This window comes from Schistocerca serialis, chromosome 3 (genome assembly GCF_023864345.2).
Source record: "Schistocerca serialis cubense isolate TAMUIC-IGC-003099 chromosome 3, iqSchSeri2.2, whole genome shotgun sequence".
Taxonomy (NCBI): domain Eukaryota; kingdom Metazoa; phylum Arthropoda; class Insecta; order Orthoptera; family Acrididae; genus Schistocerca; species Schistocerca serialis.
This window is the reverse complement of record NC_064640.1, coordinates 1,091,477,285-1,091,504,563: the sequence shown is the minus strand read 5'-3', so window position 1 is coordinate 1,091,504,563 and position 27,279 is coordinate 1,091,477,285. Positions and strand designations below refer to the sequence as shown.

Sequence of the window (27,279 nt, the reverse complement as noted above, 5' to 3'; positions counted from 1 at the left end):
AGTTGTACTTACTTTACTTACTTACTTACTTACTTACTTACTTACTTACTAACTTACTCAGATTTGCTGTGTACCATACAAGGAACTGGTTTCCACTAGTTCACTCGATCAGCTGCCAAGTTCTCACCTTCCTCCAAGTTTGTGTCCATGCATTGAAGATTCATTGCAAAAGTTCCAGGTGTTAAAAGGTCTTCCTGTACATCGGTATCTGTCCATTGATTTCAACAACAGTGGTGATTTTGGGATTCTTCCACCTTACATGCGTAGAACATAACCTGCAATCCTCAGTCTTCTTTCAACAATAATTTTGTGCAGGCTGTGTAGACCTCGTATTCTCAGCACTTCATCGTTTGTAACTTGGTTGGGTTAACATCTTCAGAATTCATCTCTAGCATTGTTGGTGAAAAATATGGAGACTGTGTGCTGATTTTACTGACATTTTCCAAGTCTCACACATATAAACGATAAAGGAGTACAGTCAAAGCTTTGTTGGCATATTACAGACCTAATTGCCATATGGACTGATTTTCCAGTTCTGCTGTTGATTTCTGCATCTGTGACCTCATTATTACATATAAAGCTACCGAGATATGGCAATCTGTCAACATCTTGTAGTATCTTCTATTGCACTGTAATCGGGGAAGAGACGAGTAATTTCCACTTACTTTGCACATTCTGTTTGCCTTATCCCTATTAATTTTCAGCCCTACACAATAGGGTATTTAATGAGAAAGCAGATAAAAATTAACTTGACGCCTTCCAAGGAGACGGTCTCTACTTAGTCTCTACTCCTTCAAGTCTGACTTTGTAAGTGCAGACCAGACATGGTTTAAATTCAGAGAAATAGTATTGACATCAATTAAGAGATATATACCAAATAAATTGAAAGGATACCAAATAAATTAAAAGGGTGGTGCACAAAATATGTCAAAACTCAGCTGCAGAAGCAATGAAAAAAAGCATGTCAAAATTTAAAAGAATGCAAAATCTCCAAGATTAGCGATGTTTTACTGAAGCTCGAAACTTAGGGTGTGTTTCAGTGCAAGATGTGTTTAATAGTTCCCATAGTGAAACTTCATTTTGAAATCTGGAAGAAAATCCAAAGAGGTTCTGGTTGCATGTGTAGTACACCAATGGCAAGACACAACCAATACCTTCACTGCGCAATAGCTGTGGTAATACTACTGATGACAGTGCTACTAAAGCAGGGTTACTAAACACGGTTTTCTGAAATTTCTTCAGCAAAGACAACAAAGTAAATATTACAGTATTGAAATCAAGAACAACTGCAACTGTGAGTAACTTAGTAGTAGCTCTCCTCAGTGTCATAAAGCAGTTATGTTTCTTTCAGAGAATGCTGATACAATAGCTCCATTAGAAATCATATATAGCCCTGGAGATTCTAAAAGGTATCAGATAGATTATATAATGGTAAGACAGAGATTTAGGAACCAGGTTTTAAATTGTAAGACATTTCCAGGGGCAGATGTGGACTCTGACCACAATCTATTGGTTATGACCTGTAGATTAAAACTGAAGAAACTGCAAGAAGATGGGAATTTAAGGAGATGGGACCTGGATAAACTGAAAGAATCAGAGGTTGTACAGAGTTTCAGGGAGAGCATAAGGAAACAATTGACAGGAATGGGGGAAAGAAATGCAGTAGAAGAAGAATGGGTAGCTTTGATGGATGAAGTAGTGAAGGCAGCAGAGGATCAAGTAGGTAAAAAGACGAGGGCTAGTAGAAATCCTTGGGTAACAGAAGAAATATTGAATTTAATTGATGAAAGGAGAAAATATAAAAATGCAGTAAATGAAGCAGGCAAAAAGGAATACAAACGTCTCAAAAGTGAGATCGACAGGAAGTGCAAAATGGCTAAGCAGGGAGGGCTAGAGGACAAATGTAGGGATGTAGAGGCTTATCTCACTAGGGGCAAGATAGATATTGCCTACAGGAAAATTAAAGAGACCTTTGGAGATAAGAGAACCACTTGTATGAACATCAGGAGCTCAGATGGAAACGCAGTTCTAAGCAAAGAAGGGAAAGCAGAAAGGTGGAAGGAGTATATAGAGGGTCTATACAAGGGCGATACACTTGAGGACAATATTATGGAAATGTAAGAGGATGTAGATGAAGATGAAATGGGAGATACAATACTGCGTGAAGAGTTTGACAGAGCACTGAAAGACCTGAGTCGAAACAAGGCCCCTGGAGTAGACAACATTCCATTGGAACTACTGACGGCCTTGGGAGAGCCAGTCCTGACAAAACTCCACCATCTGGTGAGCAAGATGTATGAAACTGGTGAAATACCATCAGACTTCAAGAAGAATATAATAATTCCAATCCCCAAGAAAGCAGGTATTGACAGATGTGAAAATTGCCGAACAATCAGTTTAATAAGCCACAGCTGCAAAATACTAACACGAATTCCTTACAGACAAATGGAAAAACTAGTAGAAGCCGACCTCGGGGAAGATCAGTTTGGATTCCGTAGAAATACTGGAACACGTGAGGCAATACTGACCTTACGACTTATCTTGGAAGAAAGATTAAGGAAAGGCAAACCTACGTTTCTAACATTTGTAGACTTAGAGAAAGCTTTTGACAATGTTGACTGGAATACTCTCTTTCAAATTCTAAAGGTGGCAGGGGTAAAATACAGGGAGCGAAAGGCTATTTACAATTTGTACAGAAACCAGATGGCAGTTATAAGAGTCGAGGGACATGAAAGGGAAGCAGTGGTTGGGAAGGGAGTAAGACAGGGTTATAGCCTCTCCCCGATGTTATTCAATCTGTATATTGAGCAAGCAGTAAAAGAAACAAAAGAAAAATTCGGAGTAGGTATTAAAATCCATGGAGAAGTAATAAAAACGTTGAGGTTCGCCGATGACATTGTAATTCTGTCAGAGACAGCAAAGGACTTGGAAGAGCAGATGAACAGGATGGATGGTGTCTTGAAGGGAGGATATAAGATGAACATCAACAAAAGCAAAACAAGGGTAATGGAATGTAGTCGAATGAAGTAAGGTGATGCTGAGGGAATTAGGTTAGGAAATGAGACACTTAAAGTAGTAAAGGAGTTTTGCTGTTTGGGGAGCAAAATAGCTGATGATGGGAGAAGTAGAGAGGATATAAAATGTAGACTGGCAATGGCAAGGAAAGCGTTTCTGAAGAAGAGAAATTTGTTAACATCGAGCATAGATGTAAGTGTCAGGAAGTCATTTCTGAAAGTATTTGTATGGAGTGTAGCCATGTATGGAAGTGAAACATGGACGGTAAATAGTTTGGACAAGAAAAGAATAGAAGCTTTCGAAATGTGGTGCTACAGAAGAATGCTGAAGATTAGATGGGTAGATCACATAACTAATGAGGAAGTATTGAATAGGATTGGGGAGAAAAGAAGTTTGTTGCACAACTTGACCAGAAGAAGGGATCGGTTGGTAGGACATGTTCTGAGGCATCAAGGGATCACCAATTTAGTATTGGAGGGCAGCGTGGAGGGTAAAAATCGTAGGGGGAGACCAAGAGATGAATACACTAAGCAGATTCAGAAGGATGTAGGTTGCAGTAGGTACTGAGAGATGAAGAAGCTTGCACAGGATAGAGTAGCATGGAGAGCTGCATCAAACCAGTCTCAGGACTGAAGACCACAACAACAACATATAGCCACTTATTTGATAAAGATCCATACCTAGAGACTGAAAAGTTGCTCAGGTCACACCAATGCTCAAGAAAGAAAAGAGGAGTAATCTACTAAATAACAGACTCATATCACTAATGTTGATTTGCATTAGGATTTTGGAACATATATCGTGTTTGAATATTATGAATTATCTCAAAGTTAATGATTCATTGATAAATAGCCAAGATAGATTCAGAAATATCGACCTTTTAAAACACAGCTAGCTCTTTAGTCACACAAAGTAATAAGTGCTTTCAACTGGGGATCTCAAATTGATTCCATATTTGTAGATTTCCAGAAGACTTTTTGAAACAGTTCCTCACAAGCATTTTCTAATCATATTGTGTGCCTGTGGTGTATTGTCTCAGTTGTGCAACTGGATGTGTGGTTTCCTGTCAGAAAGGTCACAGTTCATAGTAATTGATGGAAAATTGTCAAGTAAAACAGAAGTGATATCTGACATTCCTCAAGGAAGTGTTATAGACCACCTGCTGTTGCCGATCTACATTAACAACTTAAGAGAGAATCTGAGCAGTCCTATTAGATGATGCTATCATTTACAGTCTTGCAAATCATTTACTGTCTTGTAAAGTGATCAGATGATCAAAACGAACTGCAAAATGATTTAGGCTACCTATCCATATGATGCAAAAAGTGGTAACTGACCTTAAATAATAAAAATTGTTATGTCATCCGCATGAGTAGTAAAAGGCATCTACTAAATTTTGGTTACATGATAATTCACGCAGATCTAAAGGCTGTGAAGTCTACTGAATACTTAGGAATTACAGTTACAAATAACTAAAATTGGAATGCTCACATAGATAATGTGGTGGGAAAGCAAACAAAAGACTGTGATTTAATAGTAAAACATTTAGAAGATTAGGATTACTAAAGAGACTATCTACAACTATACTTGTCTGTCCTCTTTTGGAGTATTCTGCATGGTGTGAGATCCTTACCAGATAGGACTGACAAAGGACATCATTTAAAAGTTCAAAGAAGGGCAGCTCATTTTGTATTATTGGGAAACAGGAAAGTGCATGCCACAGATATCGCATGTGAATTGGGGTGGCAATCATTAAAGCAAAAGCATTTTGCTGGAGCAGGTTCTTAAAATTTCAATCATCAATTTTCTCCTCCGAATGTGAAAATATTTTGTTAGAGCCCTCTTACATAGGGAGAAATGATCATTGTAATAAAATAAGAGAAATCAGAACTTGTACGGAAATATTGAAGTGTTTGGTTTTCCTCAAATGCTGTAGGGGAGTGGAATGGTAGATAAATAGGTTGAGGGTGGTTCTCTGAACCCTCTGCCAGCATTTAATTGTGAATTACAGACTAGTCATGCAGATATAGATAATGTAGATAGGCTTTCAATATTGTGCACTGATTCTCTAATTTTATACATTGCTCAAATACTTTCGTGGCGCTTTGGAGTGACCCCTTTAAAATAACACTTTACCAGTCTTCTTAATATGTATTTTGGTAACCAGCTTGATAAGAAGTTACAACAATACTCTCTTATTACTCCCCAGTTTTGGGTTTTATTAATGAACAAAATCGCCGCAGTGTTCCATAACAATTACGGGCTGAAGTTTCCTGCTGATGGAACCAATATGATTTTCTGTGTTTCTGAGCATACAGGTTGTGTACGCTGTTTGGAGTCTGGTGTATGCTGAATCAAATGTTTTTATTGTTGTGATCTTCCATCTGAAGATTGGTTTCATGGAGTTGCCCATGCTAGCTTATCCTCTGTGACCGTCTTCACCTCTGCATAACTACTGCAGCGTACAATAACTTGAACTTGCTTACTGCAGTCAGTTTTTGGTCTCCTACAGTTGTTACCCCAATTATATTCACAGATGACCACATATTGTGGAAATTGCATATTGTAATGTAGGATGCAATAATAACATACGGAAAGTTTCTGTTGAAAATTACGAATTATTTACGAATAAAGGAGATGGCTCACCAAAAGGCAGAAGCACTGTCTCATTGATAGGCACACGAACAAAAGGTATGTAGAATGAGATTTTCACCGTGCAGTGGAGTGTGCACTGATATGAAACTTCCTGGCAGATTAAAACTATGTGCCGGTCCAAGAGTCAAACTTGGGACCTTTGCCTTTCGTGGGCAAGTGCTCTACCCTCTGAGCTATCCATGCACGACTCACGACCCGTCCTCACAGCTTTACTTCCACCAGTACCTCGTCTTCTACCTTCCAAACTAAAAGGTACGTTACTTGGCAAGCTTCCAGAATGCACTTTCTTTTTCTAGCTGTAGGGAAAACATGCGTGCGCGCCCACACACACACACACACACACACACACACACACTCACTCACATGCGCATGCATGTCTCCTTATGGTGTGGTCGCTCAACTGCCAGCTCTTTACTGGCCCACGGTGAGTGTTCTGGAGTGAGGTGGGGCTTTAGAGTGGGGTAGGATGGGGTGGGTTGAGGCAATGTGAGAGATGGAGAGAGATGGGAGGGGTTTGGAGGGAAGCATTTAGTGGCTCGTGGGAGAGTGGGGAGCCATCTGTGGGCTAGCTAGGGGTGCAGGTAGAGGGGTCAGGTGCCAGACAGCTGGGCACTCGTAGACTAGGGTGTGATGTGAGATAACAGCACACAACTAGCTGATTAGCGAGGGGGGGAGAGAGGGGCGTGTGTGTGTGTGTGTGTGTGTGTGGTGGGGGGGGGGGGGAGGGGCTGGGAGTTAACTTGGATTTAGGCCAGGAAGCAAAGGATGTGCTGTAAGTATGGCTACGAAAGTTGAATATTCTTAAATAAGATCAGCTGGTGCCAATGTATTGGAAAGTAACTGGCACACAAAGTGCAATTGTGGAGCCTTTTTTTTAAAAAAATTTAAATAGTCTGCAGAGCAAATTGAATTAGGAGGATCAGGCATTTGTGTGGGTCTAGGAAAGTAAATTGTAGAGCCAGATAAAAGGCGCACAAGACAGGAGGGGTACTACTACTCATCACTGCTGTATCGTGCTAGTATGTGTCAGTGTGAGTGCACCGAGAGTGGTGTTGCCGTACATGCGTCTTTAAATTGGTCACCGACTGATCATTGCAGGCTGGCTGCTGGATTCTGTCTCTGGAAGCCAAGCGTGCGGCGCGGTCCCTGCCATGCCATCTGCTGGTGACTCGCACATATATTAGTGTGGAACAGTGCTGACTGACTCTCTGTGTGATTCTAGTTTGTAATGTGCACATCAGTGTTCTGTCTTGTTGAGTCCTTAGAGGCATATTGCTCAGAGTTTATTATTAAAGCCATATTTGTGCAACTTGATCACACTTCAGTATTTATTTATTTATTTATTTCTTGTTCCATAGATTCAGTTAGTGAGTCAATCACAAGGATATGGAACATGTCAAATTATACAGGTTTCAATTTAAACTATACAAGGGCAATTCAATGGCAAATTGTACATAGTTTAAGTAAGACATACTATAAATACAGTAACAGATACAATGTCAGCTAGATAACATAACAACCATTTGACAGCAAAAGGAGTTTCAAATAAAGGTTAAAGATAAGAGCACAAAGTTAAATACGATATTAGGCCTACAAGAGTAAATACATGTACAGCCAATCTGTTGTTACAAAAAGTGTGCTAATGCCCAAATGCACAATAAAATCAATTGAACTACTTCTAGACACAATAAGTTTAGTGATGGTATACATTTTCTTTCAGGTATTCATGCACAGTATAATAAGATTTCTCTGTCAGGTAATCTTTGAGAACTCGTTTAAATTTTGGCAGTTCTGTATGAACACATTTGATATGTAGTGGTAGAGCATTGAACAGCTTAATGGTGGAGTAGTAAACTCCTTTTTGTACCAGAGTGAGACGTTTCATTTCTAAATGTAGATTGTTTTTGTTTCTGGTGTTATAACCATGGAATTTACTGTTGTCTTGGTAGATGGAATAATTTTTGCACACAAAGGTCAGCAAGGAAAAAATATACTGTGAGGCAGTTGTTAGGATACCTATCTTCCGAAACAAGTGCCTGCAAGAGTGTCTTTGATGGACCCCACACGTTATTCTGATTGCTTTTTTTTGGATGGTGAAAACTTTTTTTGCAAGTGGTTGGTTCCCCCAGAATATGATAGCATATGACATCAATGAGTGGAAGTAGCCAAAGTAGGCAACCTTAATAGTGTCAACTTCAGCCACTGAAGAAATTACCCGTAGTGAAAATGTTGCCGAGCTAAGTTTTTTACATAGATGAAGAATGTGAATTGACCAGTTACATTTACTGTCTATGTAAGCACCCAGGAATTTTGTGTCTTCAACTTTCTGTATTGGTTGATCTCTACATTTTATGTCAATTTCATTGGGATTACTTTGTGATGTATGGAACCTCATATAATGAGTTTTATCTGCATTGAGTGAGAGACCATTTGAGGAGAACCAATTTAAGATGTCATTAAAAACAGTATTTGTAGTTTTTTCAAGATCATGATCAATCAAATCGTCAATTAGAATTGTGGTATCATCAGCAAACAGGGTAAATTTGCTGTTTGTCTCAGAACAAAGAGGAAGATCATTAATAAAGATGAGGAAAAGCAGTGGGCCCAAAACAGAGCCTTGAGGCACACCACACGTTATCGTGCCCCATTCAGACGAGGCAGGTTCTCCAGAAGAGCCATTTAGCATTACAGTCTGCTTCCGATCCTGTAGATATGATTGTAGCCACAAGCCAACAGTACCACCTAAACCATAGTATTCTGCCTTTTTCCAAAGAATTTGGTGGTTTACACAGTCAAAGGCTTTCGTAAGATCGCAAAAAATACCCACTGGAGACATTTTTTTGTTAATGGCTTCCAAAACTTGGTTGCTGAAAGGGAATATTGCCTGTTCAGTACAAAGACCGGCACGAAAACCAAACTGATTTTTGCTTAAGATACTATGGAAGTTGAGATGGTCTACAATCCTCCTGTGCATGAGTTTTTCTAGAATTTTCGAGAAGGTAGTTAATAGGGATATTGGGCGATAGTTTGTAACAATGCTTTTATCCCCTTTTGTAAAGAGAGGAATCACTACAGCCAACTTAATTCTGTCAGGGACAATCCCATCTTGTAGGGATGCATTGAATATGTTGCATAAGATGGGACTAACAAATTTATAACAGTGTTTCAGTATTTTACTAGAAAGATTGTCCACACCAGCAGAATTTTTGTTTTTTAATGATCTAATTACACTTATGACTTCGCTTACAGTAACTGGAGATAAAGATAACTGTGGGATTCTGTTGCTAATAGCTTTCTGTAGGAGGGACAATGATTCTTCCATAGAACCATTACAGCCTGTCTTCTCTGCTGCTCTCAAAAAGTGGTTATTAAATATTTCTGCAACCAACTCAGGTTTCTTTATGATACTGTCCCCTGTTTTAATCTCTACCTGAGACACGTTCCCTGTTTTCCTGCCAGTTTCCCTCTTTATTACATTCCTTATAGTTTTAATTTTATTTTCTGAGCTTTCAATTTCTGATTTTATGCACATACTTTTAGATTTATTTATAACCTTCTTGAGAATGCTACAGTAAAGTTTGTAGTGTTGTCATTTCTTTGGATCATTACAAGTCCTGAGAGAACTGTATAACATCCTTTTTGTTCTACAAGATGTTGTTATCCCTGTAGTGATCCAAGACTTCTTGGCATTGCCTATATGACTATTTCTAACTACTTTTTTTGGGAAAGATGGACTCAAATACAGACATGAATTCATTTAAAAATGAATTGTACTTTTTGTTTACATCTGTTTCCCTATCAACTCGGCTCCAGTCTATCTCTTTTAGGCTATCATTGAATTTTTAAGGCCCTGTTCATTTATTATCCTAAAAGATTTCCAAGAATGCTCGGAACTGTTGCACACACTGATGTAATTGAGCCTAAGCAATTGACCACCATGATCAGAAAGGCCAAGGATTGGATGTACAGTGATCTCATTCCATGTAGACTTATCTATAAATATATTATCTATCAGACTTTTACTGTTAACAGTAACCCTAGTTGGGAAATCTACTATTGCCATCAGATTATAAGACTCCATTAAATGTACTAAATCAGCTTTACTATTGCTCTAATTTAGGAAATCAACATTAAAGTCACCAGTAATTATCAAGTTCTTGGACTTTGAGTACAGTATGGATAATAAAGAATCTAAGTGCTTAAGAAATACATTCAAATTCCCTGAGGGAGATCTATACAGTGCTAACACTACAGCCGTGAAGTCATTTACAAAAAATCTCAACACCACATACTTCAATTTGTTGCTCTATACAATGGCTCTTTAAATCTAATGCATTGTAAGATATGTAGTTTTTTACATAAATTACCACTCCACCTTTTTCCATGATGGTTCTTGAGTAATGCGCTGCCTGACACACAGTATTACTTGGTTAGTACATCACCACAAACATATGGACCGGGACTGTACATGCTTTGGCAGTTTGCTACGTCTCTCTCTTCTAGGACTGACATGGTAGCTGCCTTGCATTTCTTAATGACTCTGACCTTGTCAACCACAAACCGAATCTTAGTACAGTCATGATTTCCCTGAAGAGATTACATGACAGCAGAGACTTGTAAAATTGTGTTACCCATTTCTCTAGCCAGTGAAGATTCATTCTATACCTTCAGATACAGTGTCATGTAGGAGTAGAACAGCAAGAAATACGGAGCTCCTCTAACAGTAATGACAGTTTATCACCTCCCAACACTACATGTGCCAATGTTTCAGTGCATTTTTGAATATATTTGTTAACAGATTCATCAACACAACAAAAATTTACGATCTCAGTAGCATCTTGTTTCTTAACTCATACTTTACTATTCATCAGAATCTTCATCGCTGCTCTTTGATTTGTCAGAGCTCCCTGCTGTACTTTGTTTTATTTCATAGTCAGAATTAGTTGAAATACCACCTACCGTATTTACCCAAATCTAAGCTGCACTCAAACCTGAAAAATGAGACTCGAAATAAAGGAAGGAAAAAAAAAATTCCCGAATCTAAGCCACACCTGAAATTTGAGACTCGAAGTTCAAGGGGAGAGAAAAGTTTTAGGCCACACCTCCAAATCGAAACAAAGTCGGTCCATTGTAATATGAGACACAATTTAGGTCGAATGAATGACGATACAGCTACAGTAGTTTGGTTCGAGTCGTAAGCTTAGCAGTTAAGCTTTACCAGGTAGCCTTTGCTATGCGTCAAGCGCTCCGTCCGTATTTATACTGGTACCCTTCCTTTTTCACGTGCTTCGTCTGGTTTGAATCGATTGCTTATTTTGCTTTGATCCGATAAGTGCCGTTTTCCTTGTTATAGGCGTTTATGTCACTCTAAGCTGAAAATGCATTACTGTACTGTGTCATGCATTGTTTGTCGCATTCTGATAGTGCGTGTTTGCGACCTGTCGTCGCTTGCGGCATGGCTTGCTTTTGTGCACGCTACCGCTGCCTACAATTAAAAAAAAAAAAAAAAGAGAGAGAAATCATCTCATTAGCGAAACAATGGCAAGAGACTACTATTTGTTGTTACTTACACTGCTGCTTTCTTTGATAATGATCAACAAGAACCAAATAATAGACTGCGTATGATAGAACATGTTCTGAACGAGAGTTAGGCAAAAATTTTTCTCCATTTGAAAATCTTTGCGGCCGCTTCTTTAGTACATCAAATTCTGCACAGAAATTAGAGTCATCTTGGATATAAAAATCTAGTCAGTTGCCGTGCTTCATTTCTGACTGTATCACTATTAGGCATAAGAATAATATGAATATAAACATGACACGATACGTATATTCTTCCGCGTTTGCTGTTGTCTCACTCTAGTTTCGTAGTTTATTAGGCAGACAGGATTTAAATAAGATAGCAGCAAACACGAAAGAATACGTGGCAAAATGTTTATATTCATATTACTCTTATGATGAAGAGAATACTGCATGTGATTCACATTTCATCAGGTTGCTATTAACAATCATCTCTTCTCACAGGTAGGAAAAAATTCAGAACGTAGGGTTGGCCATATTGACAAACATCCCAAACAGTCTTGCCAGTCGGATTTTTGTAATACATTGAAGTTCTGCTACATTCAAAGATGAACAATACGGAATTTGTATTTACTTCGTTGGATAATGTATGAAAATTGTCTTCCACCTTTTTTTTTTAATTTATTTACTGACGCAGAGGTTTTGGCGCCAGTATTTATCTTTGTGCCTACGAAGCATGCCTGTGTAGCGCTACATATATTCGACGGCAGAAGTTAGTTGTTTCAGCACCTACCGACATTTTTCAGAACTTCCACTTGCTTTGCACTCAATTCCAAGCCGCAGGCGGTTTTTGGATTACAAAAACCAGAAAAAAAGTGCGGCTTAGATTTGAGTAAATACGGTACATCCTCTCCTTTGGATTCAACTTCTTAAGTATTATCTTTCAAGTCAACACCTGCTAATCTGTGAGACCGAAATGATGAGCCATACTACTCTATTTCACTGTGCCTGTATGTTTCATTTGTATAACATTTTATTCCATCATAGATGCTGCACTTATAGTTTCATATATGCATTGCAGCAGCAGACACAATGAAAGTAGCAATCAGCAGTGCTTAGTTTGTTGAATGGGTAAAAAATATGCCATTGTCCCAGTTCCACATATCCCCAAAATTTGATTCTGCCAAATTCTGTACTCTCTGAAATCGAATGTTTAATCCAAAGATGAAAGTGAACAAGTTTGATGCAGTATTGCTAATATTGTTTATTACTCATCTTGCTGAATGAAGTGCATACCGTGTTCTTTCTGAAAGGTTTGCAGAAGTAATGCACATACCAGTTTTCTAAAAACTTACATTGAGATTGTGCTCTCCTTCCTCTTGTACAAATTAGTAGAGCCCTTCGGATTACTCCACAATATGCCTCTTGGCAAGGTCGTAACGACAGTATTATGAAAAGGATAGATTGGCACTCACTGTATAGTGTAGATGTGTTGTTGGCAGGGGGGGGGGGAGGGGGGGGAAAGAACACCACCTATTAGTAAACACGTAAGCTTTTGGTGCAAACCCCCTCCCCCTTCCCTCACACACACACACACACACACACACACACACACACACACGCACACACACACGCGCGCAAATGCAGATCACACATACATGACCACTGTCTCTGGCTGCTAGGGCCAGACTGGGAGCAACTGCACATCATGGGAGAAACAACGGTCCTGTGTGTGTGTGTGTGTGTGTGTGTGTGTGTGTGTGTGTGTGTGTGTGTGTGTTTTGTCCACTTTGGAAGAAGACTTTCTGATTGAAAGCTTACATGTTTAGTAGTCTTTTTGTTGTGCTTGTCTGTGACCTAACATCTCCTGTATACAGCAATGTATCTTTTTTATAATATGGTCATTACTCCAGCCTAGATTTTCTATTGTTTGTTTCCTTTTAAGACCTTATAAAGACAGTTACTGACAATTTCTTTTTTCTTATTGGAGAAAAGTAAAACCATATGGGGCCAGACATAGATTGTAAATGAATATGGAATAGAGTATTTTTATTCTCCCTGTATGCAGTGTCAATAACGTCACCTCACACACTTCATTTCTGGCAGCACCTCCTTCTCAACACATGACTGTCCCCCACCACCTCACCATAGTCTTCAAGTTATATCCTATAGCACTTCTGGGTGGACAAATAGATGAAGGATGTAGTTTAAAACAGTATAACTAAACTTAAAAGTCAAACTGCCCTTTTATAGAGACTGCCATCATTATTTAAACATACTAAACAACATCAAAACAGTCAAAAGAATTTTTTTTTCAAAAGAGCAGAAAATTGTAGTGAAATTCATGAAAGGATTGTTTTGAATTATTATATCTTAAATCAATAAGTATGTCAGCATTTCCCAGGATTTTCTGGCTTAATTAAGACTAGGTCATGCCACCACAGTGGTCAGACAGTGGACTTGACTTCGAGAGGACAACGGACCCGAATCCCATCGAGCCATCAAAATTTGGGTTTTCCTTGATTTCCCTAAATGATTTAAGACAAATGCTGGGATGGTTCCTTTGAAAAAGATGACATTCGGCTGAGGAAGCTAATTTCTGTGGCACGTCTGATGACACAGTGCTGGTGGAAGGACGAGTATTTCAGAGCACACCATTTATTGCACATTGTTAAACATGGGGCTCTGCTGCAGACAACCCCTGTATGTTCCCATGTTGACAACACTGTTGAATTACAATTTCTGTCGCTCAGGAGTATTGAGATTGGGCAGTGAATCAATAGAAATGTGTCATCTGGTTGAATCATTCGTGTTTCGCATTACACCTGCTTGACGGTTTTGTGCACATACACTGTCAACAGAGTGAATTGGTGCTTGAAAGGTGCACTTTGCTACAGACTTAGGCCAGTGGGAGCAATATTATGCTATGGAGGACATTCACCTGGTCTTCTATGGGACCTGTGGTAGTAACTGAAGGCTCCATAACAGCTTTGTTCTGTGTGAACATTATTGTGCACTGTCCGCACCCTGTCCCTAATGAAGGTGACATGTTTCAACTGTGGTGTCACCGCCAGACACCACACTTGCTAGGTGGTAGCTTAAATCGGCCGCGGTCCATTTAGTACATGTCAGACCTGCGTGTCGCCACTGTGTGATCGCAGACCTAGCGCCACCACAAGGCAGGTCTCGTGATACGAACAAGCACTTGCCCCAGTTGTACGACGACATTGCTAGAGACAATACGGACGAAGCCTTCCTCTCATTTGCCGAGAGACAGTTAGAATAGCCTTCTGCTAAGTCCATGGCTACAACCTAGCAAGGCGTCATTAGCCTTACCTACTTTGAGAGTTATAGTATAAATGTCTCAAGAAGAATGCTGTATTCATCACATAATAAAAGTTAAGTATAAAGCAGCTACGTACTTTTCTTGCTACCATTCAATAGTTATCCTGTTCCAGAATTCACGCCCGTCGGCGTGTGTGTATGCGTGCCTTTCTTTAAATCGGCTACCTCAAGTGGCGTAACAGTCTTGTTACGTCACTACAGATTGGCGACGATTTAAAGTATTCTTTCTGATTGCTTACATTTACTTGTGTCATGGCTTCGCCAGATGTACTGTCCGAATTTTATCGCTTGCAGAATCAGCAGACGCAATCGTTATTGGATGCTGTTGCACCTCAATTCCGACCCTTTGATGCAACCCACGAGTCTTGGCAAGAGTGGTCCCGTCAATTCGCCTTCCACCTCGCCGCCTACAGAATTCAAGGTAATGAGCGGCAGCCGTTTTTGCTTTCTTGTGTCGGTGTGTCCACATACCGTGTGATAGTGAAATTGTTTCCCCGACGCGACGTAGCAACTCTGTCCTACGAGGAAATTTTGTCTGCTTTAGATGCCTATTTCAAAGAAACAGTTAATGTGGTTGCAAAACGGTATACGTTTTTTCGTACAAAACGTACGGCCGGTCAAACTAATAGGGAGTGGGTAGCAACATTGCAAGGACTTACTAGGGACTGTGCCTTTGACTGTGACTGTGGTCTTTCTTATTCAGATACAATGGTGCGTGATGCAATTGCACAGAACGTTTCTGATGTTTGCATATGGGAGCAAATTTTGAAACTAGTTAATCCCTCCCTTCAACAAGTGATAGACATATTGGATAGGCAAGACACACTTGACTGTGCTCAGGAATCTTTTGAAACTTCGCCAGCTGTGTGTAACATTAACCGGCCCGCCAGGCACGCTCGCGCTACGCGGCCCGGTCAACTGCCCTCGCGTACGTCCGCACAGCTGCCGCCGCGCGCTAAACCAGGTTTGCCGCGCCAGCCCACAAATGCAGTGAAATCATGCCCGCGGTGTGCTACTAGACATTCGCGTGAACATTGCCCGTCACGCCAAGCTATTTGCTTTTTCTGCAATAAGAAAGGACATGTTCAAAGTGTTTGCCAGAAAAAGCTCAGTTCAGACACTCTTAATCATTCCAGGCCCTTTGCTTCGCGCCGGAATCGAACCAGGGACACTCAGGCTCGTGGACCTTCGCCCATGGACATTCATGTCGTTAATTCCACTTCGTCCAGTGACACTTTCTCTAACAGTGACTGTGTTCGTCCCACAAAAAGAGTGCGTCAACGTCGCCGGAAATCACGTCCATTAGCAAGTGATTCTGTACCAGTGTCTGTTCAAATTGCACGAGACAGTCGCTCTTGTCGTCAGCTGGACAATAAATTTTTTGTAGATTTGGACTTTAATGGCAAGGTCATACCATTCCAGCTCGATACCGGAGCTGCAGTTTCATTGCTCAATCACGACACGTACAAACAACTGGGCAAACCTCCGTTGCGTTCCGCAAATGTTAAGCTAACCACATATTCAGGACAGAAAATTCCTGTGTTAGGACAGTGCACTCTTCTTGCAACATACAAGGGACAAACAAAACTTGTGTCATTTTACGTTCTTCGTTCTTCTTCTGCAGTGAACTTGTTTGGTTTAGATTAATTTCAGTTGTTTAACATGTCTATAGTAAATCAGGTCCTATCAGTGAATCAAACTGTGCCTTCAGACAGTGTTTCTCGTCTGTGTGACGAATTTGCTGACATTTTTGCACCGGGCTTAGGTTGCGCTAAAAACTATGAAGCACATTTGGAACTGAAAGTAAACGCACAACCGAAATTTTTCAGAGCGCGCAATGTTCCCCACGCATTGCGTGATGAGGTCGCACGAACATTGAACTATGTAGAATCACAAGGTGTAAGTGAATGTGCGCATTGTCTCTTCCATTTCAGCTCCGCTTCCTCGCTTACGCCGTACAGGTGTTCCGTTTCTCTGGACGACGGAATGCGAACGCGCCTTTCGCCAGTTGAAATCGGCGTTGCTTTCTATTACTTGCCTCACGCCTTTCGATCCCCAGAAACCCCTTTTGTTGATGGTAGATGCATCGGATTTCGGGGTCGGTGCTGTGCTTGCGCACAAAGTTGGCTCGCATGATCGCCCTATTGCCTTTGCGTCCAAATTGCTCTCATCTGCGCAAAGAAATTACTCGCAGATAGAGAAAGAAGCTTTGGCTCTCGTGTTTGGTGTTACTAAGTTCCATGATTTCTTGTATGGTCGTCACTTCACCATCATCACAGACCACAAACCTTTGACATCGCTTTTTCATCCGAACAAGCCGGTACCTCCACGTACGGCGCAGAAATTCATTCGCTGGTCTATTTTCCTCTCGCAGTACCGCTACGATATCTTGTATCGGTCCACTGCTAAGCACGGAAACGCCGATGCGTTGTCCCGTTTGCCTGTTGCTGAGGATAAAGCATTCGATTCTTCCAAACTTGCTTGCATGTTCATGGATTCGGAAACCGATGAAGTGGTCAAATCGTTTCCGATTGATTTTCGTCGTGTAGCTACAGCCACAGCTGCTGACCCTGTCCTTGCTACTGTTTTGCGTTTTGTTGCTACGCAATGGCCTTTGTCAAAGTCTCGGATCGAGGATCCGTTGGTTCGCCGATTTTTTGCTCACAGGGAGAGACTTTTTGTTCGACGTGGTGTTTTGTTGTTGCGTTCTGATAATGATCAGTCCCGAGTCATGGTCCCACGTTCGTTACAGTCCTCTGTCTTACGGCTTCTTCACCAAGGACATTGGGGTATAGTGCGAACGAAACAACTTGCTCGTCAGCACTGTACTTGGTTCGGAATCGATGCTGCGATTATGAATATGTGTTCTTCTTGCATGGCGTGTGCCGAACAACAATCCGCACCGCCGCGGAAAGTCTTCGCATGGCCGAAAGCCACTTCCCCTTGGCAACGCTTGCACATTGATTTTGCTGGTCCATTCTGGAATGCTCGATGGTTGGTTCTGGTCGACGCCTTCAATAATTTTCCTTTTGTGGTCCGGATGTCTTCCACGACGTCCTCCGCCACCATCCAAGCATTGTCTGCTATCTTTTGTATTGAAGGTCTTCCGCAGACTATTGTTTCCGACAATGGCCCACCATTCATGTCCGCAGAATTTCAGTCATTCTGCCAGGCCAATGGTATTCAACATCTGACATCCGCGCCGTTTTCGCCTCAGTCAAACGGTGCCGCTGAACGATTGGTCCGGACTTTCAAGTCACAGATGTTGAAATTGAAAGAGTCGCATTCTCGGGAGGACGCGTTGTTGCTCTTTTTGTCCTCGTATCGCTCTCAGCCCTGAGATGGTCGCTGGCCGGCTGAGTTGCTCCACGGTCGTCCTCATCGCACCTTGATGTCTTTGCTGCATCCGCCGCATCAGGTTCCTGTGCAGCGGCAGACTCCTGCTTTTGCTCCAGGCGACGTTGTATTTTATCGCAACTATCGAGGTTCACGGCGTTGGCTCGCAGGGCGCATTCTTCGCTGCCTTGGCCGCGCGATGTATTTGGTTTGGGGGCCTCTGGTGAGGTGCGTCGGCATCTCAATCAGCTGCGCCTCTGTCGTCGCACGGGTTGTGCCGCTCCCCGTCTGCTTTCAGCGACGGTGCCGTCCGGTAAGCGCCCTGGGGACCCATCTACTGGCTCGCCTCATCCCCAGGTGTTACCGACGATGCCTTCCCTTTTGCCCCATGGCAACGCGCCGCCGCAGCAGCCGCCGCCGCCGCCGCCGCCGCCTGTTCTCCCGTCGGCGCCGCCCGCATTCGACGCTTCGCTGCAGCCGCCACGCGCCTCCCTGGGTCATGCGCCGCCGCTCGCTTCCCGTGACCAGCTGTCCTCCGCCATGGAACTCTTGCCCGCTCCGGACCACATGACGTCATCGCGCGTCGGGTACCCCGACGCAATGGATGTCGACCCTTCGGCCCCTCCTGTCTCATTACGGGCGCATACACCGCATGTTGACGTGCACCCTGGACTAGGTTTTCAGGCGTTTCCTAGCTCCCCTCGGACCGAATGGCCGGGTGCGGGTGGCACAGCCTCGCCTGTTGTTAGGCTCCCCACCTCATCGCATACGTCGACATGGGGTCCTCCCCACGGCGGGCGGCAGCCTTATCTCCCGACCGTTCGCCGATTTGCGGGGGAGGAATGTGGTGTCACCGCCAGACACCACACTTGCTAGGTGGTAGCTTAAATCAGCCGCGGTCCATTTAGTACATGTCGGACCTGCGTGTCGCCACTGTGTGATCGCAGACCTAGCGCCACCACAAGGCAGGTCTCGTGATACGAACAAGCACTTGCCCCAGTTGTACGACGACATTGCTAGAGACAATACGGACGAAGCCTTCCTCTCATTTGCTGAGAGACAGTTAGAATAGCCTTCTGCTAAGTCCATGGCTACGACCTAGCAAGGCGCCATTAGCCTTACCTACTTTGAGAGTTATAGTATAAATGTCTCAAGAAGAACGCTGTATTCATCACATAATAAAAGTTAAGTATAAAGCAGCTACGTACTTTTCTTGCTACCATTCAATAGTTATCCTGTTCCAGAATTCACGCCCGTCGGCGTGTGTGTACGCGTGCCTTTCTTTAAATCGGCTACCTCAAGTGGCGTAACAGTCTTGTTACATCACTACATCAACAATATGACTTTCAGTGTCACGAGGCCAGAATCAAATTCACCCCTTCTGAATCTGATGGAATACATCTGCGATGCTATCAGATACCAATTCTGCACCCAGAAACCACTGATCTCCAATTTATGGGAATTACATGACCTGTGCTTAGACATGCGGTGCTGCATAATGCTGGGAACATACCTCACATAATGCTGGGAACATACCTGAAATTTGTTGAACTTGTCCCACACAAAATCACTGCTGTATTGTGTTCCAACAGTGGACAAACACATTATCAAACAGGAGGTCATAGTGTTTTGTCTCATCAGTTTATATATTCAAGCTTTAATGAAAGGTGTGCTCTTTTCCTTTTTTCTGCCATTGCGTGTATGTGTAAAGCAGGATGTTCTACCATTTGGGCTTGTTTATATGATGGCTGTCAGTATTACCACCTGCACGGATACTAAATGCTCCTTTTGTGAAGACCTTTTATCTTGAGAACACTTTTAACTTTGTTTCACAAATGGCAGCACAGTTTCAAGAAAGCTTCTTAATTTCATGTAATAGTTAAAATAATACCTTCAGCAATAGATGTGTGCGTTGGAGTGGGGAAAAAGATTGGAGATGTATGTAGTTTAATTTTCATAAATTGTTAAGAAGGTTAACAGCTTGGCATGCTAAGATAAATTCAGACATTCTCTAAAAAGAGAGAAAAAGATTAATTTAACAGAATCAGTGAGGTATACAAATATAACAACAGACTTGTAGAACCATTATTTTGTAGGTTAGATTAGATTAGATTCAGCTTTTGTTCCAAGACCCAAAACATGAGACGATTCTCATGGGTGAGTAACATGCCAGAAAGTATAACATAAAAAATATAAAACATTTGAATACCCTGATCATTTGTCAGGAGATTGTCAAACTAGGTGAATACAATACAAACTGGAACAGCTAATATTTTCAGAATTGATACGCTGTCAGACTGAAACATTGTTATGCACTATTAATAAATTTATCAAACAAAAAGTACATAATCTTGACTGTTATGACAAAGTGCTCTCAGAACTGAAATCTAACAGACATTCTTATTTAAGCTGGCCTAACAGCCACTGTTAAGATATTCATCTATAGAGTAGGATGAGTTACCTATCAAAAAGTCTTTCAAACTCTGTTTAAACCATGCTTTATCTGATACCAAGTTTTTAATGGTGTCTTTCTTCCACAGATAAATTATGTTGTAATGCGAGGTTTTAATGAAGATGAAGTGTGCAGTTTTGTGGAGTTAACAAAAGAGAAAAATGTTGATGTAAGATTTATCGAGTACATGCCTTTCAGCGGCAACAAATGGAATGATGGGAACATGGTCTCATTTAGTGAAATGCTCCAAATAATTAGAAAGCAGTGGACTAATTTTGATCCTCTTCCCAATGGGCCCAATGATACCTCAAAGGTACGTGCAGTATTACATATGAACATACATTGAAAATAATTTAATGTTTATGACTTACTACCAATCACAAGAATACTTCACATCTGCTGGTGGTGTGAGAGATGGACTGGTTTAGTTACATATTTCTCATCCCATTCAGTAAGTCTGTCCTGGCCTGGGTTTCTCTGCAGCTTTTCTGCAACTCTCCCCATTTCCTAAACCTTGACAATCCTTTTCTTTCTTCCTTTTTCCTTCCCCTTCATTGTTTCTGCCAGAAGAATAAGCCACTGACTCCGAAAGCTTGCACATTTCCATAACTTTAAGGGGAGTTAGAAGGGGAAAACATTCTTTTTCACTTTTTCGGGTTTTATACCTGATTATAAAATTTGCAATTTTCCAAATAAAATGATATGTATATTACTTATAAACTTGCGTGGGAAGTATTTTATTTTATTTTCTAAAATATAAATTACACCAGTTGAAAATGTTAAAATTTTTACATGCATTACTTCAAGACCTAATAAAATCGGTAATTTTTTATATACAGGGTAGTCCATTGATCGTGACCGGGCCAAATATCTCACGAAATAAGTGTCAAACGAAAAAACTACAAAGAACAAAATTTGTCTAGCTCAAAGCGGGAAACCAGCTGGCGCAATGGTTGGCCTGCAATAAGGCGCTGCCATAGCTCAAACTGATATCAACTGTGTTTTTGTAAATAGGAACCCCATTTTTTATTACATATTCGTGTAATATGTAAAGAAATATGAATGTTTTAGTTGGACCACTTTTTTCGCTTTGTGATATATGGCGCTGTAATAGTCACAAACATATGTCTCATAATTTTAGACGAACAGTTGGTAACAGGTAGGTTTTTTAAATTAAAATACAGAACGTAGGTACATTTGAACATTTTATTTTGGTTGTTCCAATGTGATACATGTACCTTTGTGAACTTATCATTTCTTAGAACGTATGCTGTTATGGCGTGATTACCTGTGAATACCACATTAATGCAGTAAATGCTCAAAATGATGTCTGTCAACCTCAATGCCTTTGGCAATACGTGTAACGACATTCCTCTCAACAGTGAGTAGTTCGCCTTCCGTAATGTTCGCACATGCATTGACAATGCACTGATGCATATTGTCGGTGGATCACGATAGCAAAATCCTTCAAATTTCCCCACAGAAAGAAATCCGGGGACGTCAGATCCGGAGAACGTGCGGGCCATGGTATGGTGCTTTGACGACCAATCCACCTGTCATGAAATATGCTATTCAATACTGCTTCAACCGCACGCAAACTATGTGCCGGACATCCATCATGTTGGAAGTACATCGCCATTCTGTCATGCAGTGAAACATCTAGTAGTAACATTGGTAGAACATTACGCAGGAAATCAGCATACATTGCACCATTTAGATTTCCATCGATAAAATGGGGGCCAATTATCCTTCCTCCCTTAATGCCACACCATACATTAACCTGCCAAGGTCGCTGCTGTTCCACTTGTTGCTGCCATCGTAGATTTTCCGTTGCCCAATAGTGCATATTATGGCGGTTTAGGTTACCGCTGTTGGTGAATGATGCTTCATCGCTAAATAGAACGCATGCAAAAAATCTTTCAACCTCCTGTAATTTCTCTTGTGCCCAGTGGCAGAACTGTACATGACGTTCAAAGTCATCGCCATGCAATTCCTGGTGCATAGAAATATGGTACGGGTGCAATCGATGTTGATGTAGCATTCTCAACACCGACGTTTTTCAGATTCCCAATTCTCGCGCAATTTGTCTGCTACTGATGTGTGGATTAGCTGCCCCAGCAGCTAAAACACCTACTAGGGTATCATCATTTGTTGCAGGTCGTGGTTGATGTTTCACATGTGGCTGGACACTTCCTGTTTCCTTAAATAATGTAACTATCCGGCGAATGGTCCGGACACTTCAATGATGTCGTCCAGTATACCAAGCAGCATACATAGCACACGCCCCTTGGGCATTTTGATCACAATAGCCATACATCAACACGATATCGACCTTTTCCGCAATTGGTAAACGGTCCATTTTAACACGGGTAATGTATCATGAAGCAAATACCGTCTGCACTGGCGGAATGTTATGTGATACCACATACTTATATGTTTGTGACTATTACAGCAGCTGGCCGGAGTGGCCGAGTGGTGCTAGGCGCTACAGTCTGGAAACGCGCGAACGCTACGTTCGCAGGTTCGATCCTGCCTCGGGCATGGATGTGTGTGATGTCCTTAGGTTAGTTAGGTTTAAGTAGTTCTAAGTTCTAGGGGACTGATGACCTCAGAAGTTAAGTCCCATAGTGCTCAGAGCCATTTGAACCATTTTTGACTATTACAGCCCCATCTATCACAAAGCGAAAAAAGTGGTCCAGCTAAAACATTCATATTTCTTTACGTACTACATGCATATGTAATAAAAAATGGGGGTTCCTATTTTAAAAAAATGTAGTTGATATGAGTTTGACCTATGGCAGCGCCATCTAGCAGGCCAACCATAGCGCCATCTGGTTTCTCCCTTCAAGCTAGACGAATTTCGTTCTTTGTAGTTTTTTCATTTGTTACTTATTATGTGAGATATTTGGCCCAGTCACTATCAATGGACCACCCTGTAGAAAGCTGTGGATTGCTGTGTTATAAAGGTTAAATTATGTGTTTGTATTGGTAGCACTGTCAAAAATAGTATCGTATCTTTTCATAGTATAAACATGCTTTGTATATCGAAGTGCTAACGTTTTTCCGAGGAATAGTGACGAATAGACTGTTAAATCTCTCAAAAAGTGTGACTCCAAAATGAAGTGTTTTTAAGAAATGTGGGTTTCATGGTAATAAATTTTTGAATAAAGAGAAACATTGTGTTCAGCATGTGGTGTGTGAAGTTACAGACAATGAAATACTGGCAAACTCATGAGTATCTAGAGAAACACCCATTAGTGCTTCGAAGATTAAAATAAAACATAGTGATAACACAGTTATCTCAAAACAAAACTCATGTAAATGGTAGGTTAGGTTATATTCTGATACATTTACACATCCTAACAGGGGTGTTATGTGAATGTGTGTGCTGTATGTATGTGGAGGGCCAGTTAGTTTACATGAAGACATTGAGGTATCAAATGGACTAGCCGGGAAACTTATCATTAATTCTGCCAGTTGTAAATATACTCATTCATTTTGGAGTTCTGATAAGTGTAAAGATAATTATTTTGAAATAAATGTTAGGTGGTTTTATGGATTGGGAGCTATTGGCAAAGGACACACTGCAGCAGAAACAATGTGTGTCGTGATGTATATGCCACACCCACTTTGTAAAATGTACAAGTATGCAGGATTTATTGGAGCTGCTGTGAAATCTGCTGCATGTGAGTCAATTAAGGGTGCTGCAAATGAAGCTGCTGAAATAAACGATGGTATGATTGACATATCAGTAGCTTTTGGGGCACTTGGTAGAAGCGCAGCTGCAGTTCTAAGAATTCTGTTGCTACAGTGACCAGTGTGGATACTGGAAAGCTAATAGATTTCCAGATTTTAACCAAACATTCTTATAAGTATGAATCAGGGAATGAAGAAGGGCATATCTGTGACAGAAATTATGAAGGACAACTAGTCGTACGGAGGCATGTGCAGCTGTTGAAATTTATAATCGATCTGTAAACTAAAGGGGAGTGTGTTACACTAAGTTCTTAGGTTAGGCAGACTCAAATGCATATAACAGTGTAGTAGCCACTCATCCTTATGGTGAGAAGCTTATCACAGAACTGGAATGTGTTGGTCATGTCCAGAAGAGGATGGGTACCAGATTGAGGAAGTTGAAACAAAGTTTGAGAGACAAGAAACTTTCAGGTGGTAAGACCATAAGAAGCAGGCTGACAGACAACATGATTGATGAACTACAACAGTATTATGAGAATTGTTGAAAATGAAGCAGGCAGTATGGGCTACCTTCTTCCAGAGACTGTCAGCTGATGATAAACCAGTACACCATCTTTGCCCTCCTGGATCTGGTTCATGGTGCAATTACCGCAATGCCCAGTATTCAAACAGGTCATACAGCCATAAACATTCTATCCCAGCAGCAGTTGTGGATATCATAAAACCTGTTTACAGAGACCTGGCAATCCTGAATTATTGAAGAAGTGTCTGCATTGTCAGACTCAAAATCCCAATGAGTCGTTCAATAACCTTATAGTGTCAGTGTCAACGTAACTGCCGTCTGCGTCACGTCTGCTGTGCAGCGAGCTATGCTAATTTTAGTATTAACTCTATTTTTCTTACTTGTCACTTCTTCTTCCGTGTGTTTTTGCTTTTAGGAAGCTTTAATTGTCGAGTGCTAGTAATAGTGTTCCATAGATTTTGTGGTGGTTTTGAATACAGTCAGAGAAAGTCCGTTTAGTCAGCCATAGTTCCAGTAGTGCTAGTGTTTGTTTTCAATACAGTTCAGAGACAGGTAGTGCGATTTTCATTGTTTTGCTACAGGAAGTGTCTAGTAACAACAGTTTAGTCAACTATCAGCCGCCTTTAGTGAATTAGCAGTCTAGTTATAAGTTGATTAACTCTCTACAGTAAATTGATTTCTTAGGATGGATAGGATGTGTGACTGCAGTGTACGGACACAGGAGGAGCCGGCCACTGTTCGCAAACAGCTGAACGTGTTGATGGCCGCGGTTAGCCGTCTTCAGGCAGTGGTGAGTCTGGTGCGTTGCATGGTACACCCCAGGTGTTACATGCTTCACCCACTGACCCTGCTGTCGACACATCTTTGCGGGTACCGGGCGCGGTTGGGCCACCCTCTTCCCAAGGGGAGTGGCGGGTTCAGCGGCGTTTGCGGCGCACGAGGCGGAGGGTCAGTGTGGAGGCTGGCCGTGTGGCATCGCCCGTTCTGCCTGTGAGTGGACATGTGGCCACTCCTTCAGCAAGGTCCGAGCAGGCACATGGGGGGAGGGGTTTATTAGATATTGGGAGCTCCAACGTTAGGCGGGTGATGGACCCCCTTAGGGAAATAGCGGAAAGGTCGGGGAAGAAGGTCAGTGTTCACTCGGTCTGCTTGCCGGGGGTCTCATCCGAGAGGTGGAGGAGGCCATGCCAGCAGTGATAGAGAGCACTGGGTGCACCCGACTGCAAATTGTTGCTCATGTCGGCACCAATGACTCCTGCCGTCTGGGTTCAGAGGTCATCCTCAGTTCGTACAGGCAGTTAACGGAGTTGGTGAAGGCGGAAAGCCTCGCTGGGTGGAATCTGAGCTAGCTATTTGTAGTATCGTTTCCAGAACCGATAGTGGTCCTCTGGTTTGGAGCCGAGTGGAAGGCTTAAACCAGGGACTCAGACGATTCTGCAGAGATCTGGGGTGCAAATTTCTCGACCTCCGCTATCGGGTGGAGAAATGTAGGGTCCCCCTGAATAGGTCACGCGTGCACTACATGCAGGAAGCGGCTACAAGGGTAGCGGAGTATATGTGGAGTGCACATGTGGGTTTTTTAGGTTAGAGAATTCCCTCCCTAGGCCCGACAAGACACCTCCTGAGATGCGGCAAGGTAGGAGTAGACAAAATGCAACAGGGAATAACAATATTAATGTGCTAATAGTAAATTGCAGGAGCGTCTATAGAAAGGTCCCAGAACTGCTCTCAGTAATAAGCGGTCACAATGCCCACATAGTACTAGTGACAGAAAGTTGGCTGAAACCAGATGTAAACAGTAATGAAATTCTAAACTCAGATTGGAATGTATACCGCAGAGACAGGCTGGACAGTGAAGGGGGAGGCATGTTTAAAGTGATAAGAAGTGCAATAGTATCGAAGGAAATTGACGGAGATCCGAAATGTGAAATAATTTAGGGTGAAGGTCACGGTTAAAGCAGGCTCAGACATGGTAATTGGATGTCTCTATAGGCCCCCTGGCTCAGCAGCTGTTGTGGCTGAGCACCTGAAGGATAATTTGGAAAATATTTCGAGTAGATTTGCCCACCATGTTATAGTTCTGGGTGGAGATTTTAATTTGCCGGATATAGACTGGGAGACTCAAACTTTCATAACGGGTGGCAGGGACAAAGAATCCAGTGAAATTTTTTAAGAGCTTTATCTGAAAACTACCTTGAGCAGTTAAACAGAGAACCGACTCGTGGCGATAACATATTAGACCTTCTAGTGACAAACAGACCCGAACTATTTGAAACAGTTAACGCAGAACAGGGAATCAGTGATCATAAAGCGGTTACTGCATCGATGATTTCAGCCGTAAATAGAAATATTAAAAAAGGTACGAAGATTTTTCTGGTTAGCAAAAGTGACAAAAATCAGATTTCAGAGTACCTGACGGCTCAGCACAAAAGTTTTGTTTTAAGTACAGATAGTGTTAAGGATCAGTGGACAAAGTTCAAAACCATCGTACAATATGCATTAGATGAGTATGTGCCAAGCAAGATCATAAGAGATGGAAAAGAGCCAGCGTGGTACAACAACCGAGTTAGAAAACTGCTGTGGAGGCAAAGGGAACTTCACAGCAAACATAAACATAGCCAACACCTTGCAGACAAACAAAAATTACACGAAGCGAAATGTAATGTGAGGAGGGCCATGCGAGAGGCGTTAAATGAATTCGAAATTAAAGTTCTATGTACTGACTTGGCAGAAAATCCTA

At 41.7% G+C, this 27,279-nt stretch overlaps 1 protein-coding gene across 1 annotated transcript in view; it reads left to right on the top strand.

Moving 5' to 3' along the window:
* LOC126471514 (uncharacterized) overlaps nt 1-27,279 on the top strand; it is a 218,595-nt gene that overhangs the window by 120,283 nt on the left and 71,033 nt on the right. The window contains exon 5 of the mRNA XM_050099735.1: nt 20,409-20,633. Within this exon, the coding sequence (XP_049955692.1) occupies nt 20,409-20,633 (225 nt within the window). The remainder of the gene's footprint in view (nt 1-20,408; nt 20,634-27,279) is intronic.